At 41.5% G+C, this 7,909-nt stretch overlaps 1 protein-coding gene across 1 annotated transcript in view; it reads right to left on the reverse strand.

Moving 5' to 3' along the window:
• Nucleotides 1-7,909, reverse strand: part of NUP210L (nucleoporin 210kDa-like) — a 187,744-nt gene that overhangs the window by 136,640 nt on the left and 43,195 nt on the right. The window contains exons 7-10 of the mRNA XM_012000337.1: nucleotides 6,552-6,620; nucleotides 4,581-4,687; nucleotides 3,614-3,754; nucleotides 592-736 (exon numbers count right to left, since the gene is read on the reverse strand). Coding sequence (XP_011855727.1) covers nucleotides 592-736; nucleotides 3,614-3,754; nucleotides 4,581-4,687; nucleotides 6,552-6,620 — 462 coding nt within the window. The remainder of the gene's footprint in view (nucleotides 1-591; nucleotides 737-3,613; nucleotides 3,755-4,580; nucleotides 4,688-6,551; nucleotides 6,621-7,909) is intronic.

Here is a 7,909-nt window from a genome sequence, read left to right on the forward strand (position 1 = left end):
CCTAGCACTTTGGAAGGCCAAGGTGGGTGGATCAGGAGTTCAAGACCAGCCTGGCCAATGTGGTGAAACACTGTCTCTACTAAAAATACAAAATTGGCTGGGAGTGGTGGCACGTGCCTGTAAGCCCAGCTACTCTGGAGGCTTAGGCAAGAGAATCGTTTGAACCTGGGAGGCGGAGGTTTCAGTGAGCCGAGATCGCGCCATTACACTCCAGCCTGGGCAACAAGTGCAAAACCCTGTCTCAGAAAAACAAAAAGAAAAAAAGAAAAGAAACTGTGACACTATAGTAAAGTACCTTAACAGGTAAGAGAAATACTAAAGGGAGGCTAAGTAATGGTAGTGTCACAAAATGTCAAAAAAAGACACAACAGAACTTTATAAAACTCACAAGGAAAGGATACTGGGAAGAGAGAAAGCATCCATAACCAAGTCTTGTCACAGATGACATTTTTCAAGAGTATAATTCTGGTTGTCACCAAAACCCAAGTTATACTCTTAGGATTGGGAAGAAATAAATGTAACATTAATCAAATTTCAATAAATTAAGCTATAAGAGAAACCAGCTTATCTCATTGTGAAGCCTTATAGGACACCATACCTGTACTTTATAATGATATAACATTCCCATAGGATGGTGAGGAAATGCCAGAAATTTGGGTGTAAGCATGATGGGAAAATAAATCTTCACTTCTTGTTGGTGTTTGATTAGAAATTTTATAGGCTGAATATCTTTATTCTATAAGAGCAGGAAAAAAGGAGCAAAATGTATTTTGTAAGGACTATTCTTATAATACACATTCATATACTCAAAATGTCAGCAAAATGGTATGCTCATAAATTAACCAGTTTCTATCTATAAAAGAAATAAAGAAATATTTATCTTCATTAAATAAGCATAGCTACTATGGTTCAATAATAATGAAAATGAAATAATAATGAAAAGGGTTTTGCTAGACCTAAACTAATTATCACAATCAGGGAAAATAGCTTAAAATTCCCTGAAATAAAAGAGGTTTTTAAAAAAATCAACATAGGAAGGGAAATCATACTTTCAGAAGAAAGACCCCTGGACATCCATAAACTGTAAAGGCCAAGGGATGCTATAAGCTATTCAGAAGAAAACGAGAACATTTAAAGGTGCTAAGGTAAGAAATTCTCCTCATACTTAAAAACAAGCAAAACTCACCCATATACAGAGGGCCAACTTTTTGTATAAGGTTCTACAGGGCTGGCCAGGCGAGATGGTTCATGTCTGTAATCCCATCACTGGGAGGATGAGGTGGGTGGATCACCTGAGGTCAGGAGTTCAAAACCAGCCTGGCCAACATGGTGAAACCCCATCTCTACTAAAAATACAAAAAAATTAGCCAGGCATGTGGTGCATGCCTGTAACTCCAGCTACTTGGGAGGCTCAGGCAGGAGAATTGCTTGAACTTGGGAGGTGGAGATTGCAGTGAGCTGAGATCACGCCATTGCACTCCAGCCTGGGTGACAGAGTGAGACTCTGTCTCAATTAAAAGAAAAAAGGAGAGAGAGAGGCTGGGCGCGGTGGCTCACGCCTGTAATCCTAGCACTTTGGGAGGCCGAGGTGGGCGGATCACAAGGTCAGGAGTTCCAGACCAGCCTAGCCAATATGGTGAAACTCCGTCTCTACTAAAAAAATACAAAAATTAGCTGGGCGTGGTGGCATGTGCTTGTAGTCCTAGCTACTTGGGAGGCTGAGGCAGGAGTATCGCTTGAACCCAGGAGGTGGAGGTTGCAGTGAGCTGAGATCACGCCACTGCACTCCAGCACGGGCAACAGAGTGAGACTCTGTCTCAAAAAGAAAAAAAAAAAAAAAGAGAGAGAACGAGAGAGAGAGAGAGCACAATGGGGATGGTAAAAAAAAAAAAAAAAAAAAAAGATTTGACGGGCATTTAGAAGAATTGACGTGGTGCTTAATAATGTATTAAATACAGAAGCTGAGGGAGAAGGGAGAGTCAAGGGTGACTTCGGATTTTGTCTAAACTGAGTGAAAGGAGGGAGCATTGAAGAAAAAGTAGGTTTGGGAGAGGAAAGTAGGTCTGGCAGGCTACTAAAAATCAGGATACTTATGTATTTGGAGGCATTAGAAACAGATTCATTCCCTATCCCTTTACCCAATAACTCCATTTCTGTTGTTACACAGTATGGAAATTATCCAAAAGGAAAAACAAATGTACAAAGATACTCAGTTATGCCATTTACAATAGTAAAAAAAAAGTGGAAACAATGCAATAGTTCAATGTTTGGGGCATGGGTAACTAAATTGGCATATTAAACCTTTGGATTTTTAGAATTAATAGTACTTTATGCACCTGGTAGTGGTGGCTCACACCTGTAATCCCAACACTTTGGGAGGCCAAGGCAGGAGGATCACTTGAGCCTAGGAGTTTGAGACCATTGTGGGCAACATAGCAAGAACCTGTCTCTACAAATATTATAAAAATTAGCTGGGTGTGGTGGCACATGCCTGTAGTCCCAGCTACTTGGAAGGCTAAGGCAGGAGGATCACTGGAGCCCAGGAGGTTGAGGCTGCAGGTGAGCTATGATGATGCCATTGCACTCCAGCCTGGTTGATAGAGTGAGACTTGTCTCCAAAAAAAGAAAAATAAAGTACCCTATGTGGACCTGATGACACATGGAAATGTGCATATGAAATACATTATGGCTGGGTGTAGTGGCTCACACCTATAATCCCAGCACTTTAGGAGGCTGACATGGGAGGATCACTTGAGCCTAGGAGTTCAAGACCAGCCTGCGCCACACAGTGAAATGCCTTCTTTACAAAAATTTTAAAAATTAGCCAGATGTGGCTGGTTGTGGTGGCTCACGCCTGTAATCCCAACACTTTGGGAAGCTGAGGTGGGTGGATCACTTGAGGTCAGGAGTTCAAGGCCAGCCTGGACAACATGGTGAAACCCTGTCTCTACTAAAAATACAAAAATTTGCCAGGCATGGTGGTGGATGCCTGTAACCCCAGCTACACAGGAGGCTGAGGCAGGAGAATCGCTTGAACCCAGGAAGCTGAGGTTGCAGTGAGCCAAGACCATGCCTCTGCACTCCAGCCTGGGCAACAGAGTGAGACTCTGCCTCAAAAAAATAAACAAAAACAAAAATTAGCCAGGTGTGGTTGCATGTGTCTGTAGTCCCAGCTACTTAGGAGGTCAAGGTGGGAGGATTGCTTGAGCCTCGGAGGTCCAGGCTGCAGTGAGCCATGATTGCACCACTGTACTCCAGCCTGGCTGATGAAATGAGGCGCTCTCTCAGAAAAAGAAAAGAAAAGAAAAGAAAAAAAAAGAAAAGAAAGAAAAGAAGGAAGGAAGGAGAAAGAAAAAGAAATGTTTTTGATGAAACCTGAAACCCCAAATGATATATACACGATGACCACAAATACAGATATTTTAATGTACAATAACATAGATTAGAACAGAAAATTTGTAGAGGAATAAACTTATGAGTGTGTTGTTTATCTGTTTCTTTCTTTTTGTGAAAGATAAAAGTGGTATATGCTATATATCTGCTTGCACATCAACAAGTCAGCCAAGCCTCTTCAGTATTGTTAAAATACAAACACTGTCTTTTTAATTCCTACCTGGTAAATGATGGAGGTCAGGGATGCATTTATTACCACAACACCATCTTTCAGGGCTTTTACTATATGGTAAGATCCATTCACAGTAGTTAGTTGCTCTTCAAAGTACTCTTTAGGAAAGTCGTGTGTAATCCTGAGATTCTGAAAATCAGCCCCACAGTAACACAAACCTGAAGATAGTTCTTTCCCTGAAGCCATCTTAATCCCAAACCATCTATAAAACTGTAGCTATGCATTCATGGAATAAAGAGATAAAAACAAAACTTTCGCACTCCCTCATGGAAATTATAAGTTGGGGAGATATAATTTTAAAATCGTACTAGTTTTTGAAAGATCTATCAATGGCAAGCATCAGGAATAGCAAGAGTCAAAGCTTATGCAAATTTTAGTGTAATTTTTAACATGTTATAAATTGACAGTTCTCAGGATAAAATAAGGACCCTAGAAAGTGAGTACAATACTTCACATCTGATATTCATATTACTACTCTCACCACCACAAAACTCTCGTAACCATCTCTGATGTGAAGTAGTAGAATGAGGACACCCTCCAAAGTGTTATCACTGGTACTCATTTCAACTCTTTTCTATACTTCTGACCAAATTATATCTTTTACTTCTGATTTAGCATTCCTCAAGAACAGAACTAGCTGGGCATGGTTGCTTATGCCTTTAATCCCAGCTGAGGCGGGAGGATTGCTTGAGCCCAGAAGTTGGAGGCTGCAGTGAGCTATGACCACACCACTATACTCCAGTCTGGGTGACAGAGCGAGACTGTGTCTCTTTTAAAAAAAAAAAAAGAAGAACAGAATTAATGATAATAATAAATTAGCAACTTGCTTTTCCAAAGGTAAAAATCTAGAATCAAAGAAAAAAAGAGGGCTTTCTAGCCAGGAAGATGGCCCACTCCATATCTTATGTATCTTATCCCTACAAGGAGCTCAGAAAAATAAAAAAGACTGACTCACATCTGAAATATAGATCTTTGTGCCGCTTTTATCAAAGACGTCTACTGTAATGACATACACCTGTCCCACCTCTAGACTCCATCGGTTTCCAGGTTGGACAGTGAAACCTATACACAAATCAAGAAACAAAAATATTAGAAGAGGCTAACATTTTTCTACAATGAATTTAAAAATACAATCTTTATAAAGCTGTTCAAACAGCAAAATGTACTAATAGATGGAGATTATTTCCAAAGTAGGTTCTTTTTTATTTTCTTTCTGAGACAGATTCTTGCTTTGTCACCCAGGCTGGAGTGCAGTGACGATCTTGGCTCACTGCAACCTCCACCTCCTGGGTTCAACTGATGATTGTGCCTCAGTCTCCCAAGTAACTGGGATTATAGGTGTGCGTCACCATGCTCAGCTAATTTTTGTATTTTTAGTAGAGATGAGGTTTTGCCATGTTGGCCAGGCTTGTCTCAAACTCCTGTCCTCAAGAGATCTGCCAGCCTCAGCCTCCCAAAGTGCTGGAAATACAGGCCTGAGCCACCGTGACTGGTCTAAAGTAGATTTTTTTGTTGTTGTTTTTTGAAACAGGGTCTTACTATCACAAGATGCTGGAGTGCAGTGGTGTGATCATGACTCACTGCAGCCTCAACCTCCCGGGCTCAGGCGATCCTTCCACCTTAGTCTTCTGAGTAGGTGGGACTAGGCTTAGAACACTGTGCCTGGTTAATTCTTCTATTTATAGTAGAGACAGGGTTTCACCATGTTGCCCATACTGGTCTCGAACTCCTCGACTCAAGCGATGTGCCAGCCTCAGTCTCCCAAAGTGCTGGAATTAGACATGAACCACTGCATCCAGCTCTCCAATGTAGATATTTTAGTTCCTTCTCTCAAATTGTATGAGGCTTGGCCTGGTGGCTCACGCCTGTAATCTTAGCGCTTTGGGAGGCCAAGGAAGGAGAATTGCTTGAGCCCAGGAGTTTGAGACCAGCCTGGGCAACACGGCAAGATCCCATCTCTACAAAAAAAATTAAAAATTAGCTGAGCGTGGTGGCTTGCAGCTATAGTTCCATTACTCAGGAGGCTGACGTGGAAGGATCATTTGACCCCAGGAATTGGAGGCTACGGTGGGCTGTGATTATACCCATTGCATTCCAGCCTGGGCAACAGAGCCAGACACTGTCTCAGACAAAAAAGAAAAAATTGTATAATAATTTAGGGTTCCAAAAATCCTGGTTTAATTTAGCTCATCTCAGGTATAAAGAAACACTTTAGGCTGGGCATGGTGGTTCACACCTGTAATCCTGGCACTTTGGGAGGCTGAGGAGAGCAGATCGCTTGAGCTGAGGAGTTTGAGACCAGCCTGGGCAATGTGGCAAAATCCCATCTTTACAGAAAACAAAAATTAGTAAGGCATAGTGGCACACCTGTAGTCCCAGCTACTTGGGAGGCTAAGGTGTGAAGATTGCTTGAGCCCAAGAGGCAGAGGTTGCAGTCAGCCAAGATCACGCCACTGCATTCCAGCCTGGGTGACAGAGCAAGACCTTGTCTCAAACAAAAACAAAAACAAACACAAACAAAAAAAAGAAAAACTTTCACTTATATCTGTAGACAAGAAGAAACCATACTTTCAGCTCATTCCTAATGTGTCAGGCAATATTTCAGCTTCTTTCAGTCAGATTCATTGTTTCATGTGGCCTATGAGCATTAAGATTCTTTTTTCCTTGTATAAAGTTTCTTTTCCTAACCTCAAAATTGTATTATATGGATTTTCATATTTTTTTCACAATCATTCTCAACATGCTTCACTCTTGTGATAGCATTTAATCAGAACAATTTGATAAAATATGTCAAAGTAAGGTTGAATTTGAAATTAAGTACCAGAATGAAAGTTGAAAGTTGAAGAAATGCTGTAGTTTTTAATGCACTCATTTTAGTGAAATCATTTAAACTATCCACCTTTCTGAAAAGTATGATCTAAAGTACCTAAAAATCCAGGCTCTACAACAAATATGGTGCAATTTGGGAGTCCAGACACAGATCGCACATGAACATCTTAATTTTTGCTTAAGGAAATCATGTGAGCCAGAGTTGGGTGAAAAGGTGAGGCACCAAAGGAGAAAAACAAACAAACAAACAAATGCACAAATGAAGACAAACAAAAGTCCTTTCTTTTATTATCCTTTGGAGAGTCAAAACTTAAATGTGTATACTTCTGCAAAAAGTCTGAGGGACGCTTAGTCATCTTATGAGTCAGATATTCTTGAATTTCAAATTTGAGGAAGATAGAAAGGGAGAAAAAAGATCATGCTTTGTGCTTTTAATATTAATGTAGCTGCAGACCTCTTTCTCCAAATAAATACCTACATAGGAGCCCAGTATGGAAGTAGGACGAAGTGGCTCCATTCTGGAGGAAGAGACTTTCTGGCTGAAAGGTGAACAGTGCTGATGGAGGCAGAGGGAGAGGCATGACTTGCCATCCAGCAACATGCCTGGAACTCCACAGACAGTTTCAAAATTACTAGTTGATTTTCTGTTATCTGCAGTAAATATTTAACCCCAAAATGTTCTCTGCTTGCCATCAAAGATACTTCTGGGTCACTTATACCTCATTCTACCACTACCATTTCAGATAATCCTGGCAGAAATATAAATTTATTCCATTATCAGTCTATATAGAATCTAATTAAGACTATGCTTTGTTCTCAAAAATATACTACATCCAAAAGCTAAGAATAAATTACTTCTGCTCTGAGAAACACATAACTGGCAAGGCACAGTGGCTCATGCCTGTAATTCCAGCACTTTGGGAAGCCAAGGCAGGGCTTTGGATCACTTGAGGTCAGGAGTTCAAGACCAGCCTGGCCAACATGGTGAAACCTCGTCTCTACTAAAAACACAAAAATAAACAGGTGTGGTGGTGCACTCCTGTAATCTCAGCTACTCGGGAGGCTGAGGCAGAAGAACCACTGGAACCTGGGAGGCAGAGGTTGCAGTGAGCTGAGATGGCGCCACTGCACGCCAGCCTGGGCAACAGAAAGACTCCATCTCAAAAAAAAAGGCCAGGCATGGTGGCTCACGCCTGTAATCCCAGCACTTTGGAAGGTCGAGGGGGCAGATCATGAGGTCAGGACCTCGAGACCAGCCTGGCCAACACGGTGAAACCCTGTCTCTACTAAAAATACAAAAATTAGCTGAGCGTGGTGGCAGGCGCCTGTAATCCCAGCTGCTCAGGAGGCTGAGACAGGAGAATCGCTTGAACTCAGGAGGCAGAGGTTGCAGTGAGCCAAGATTGCACCACTGCACTCCAGCCTGGGCGACAGAGCGAGACTCCATCTCAAAAA

The sequence above is a fragment of the Mandrillus leucophaeus genome, unplaced genomic scaffold, assembly GCF_000951045.1.
Source record: "Mandrillus leucophaeus isolate KB7577 unplaced genomic scaffold, Mleu.le_1.0 Scaffold624, whole genome shotgun sequence".
Lineage (NCBI taxonomy): Eukaryota > Metazoa > Chordata > Mammalia > Primates > Cercopithecidae > Mandrillus > Mandrillus leucophaeus.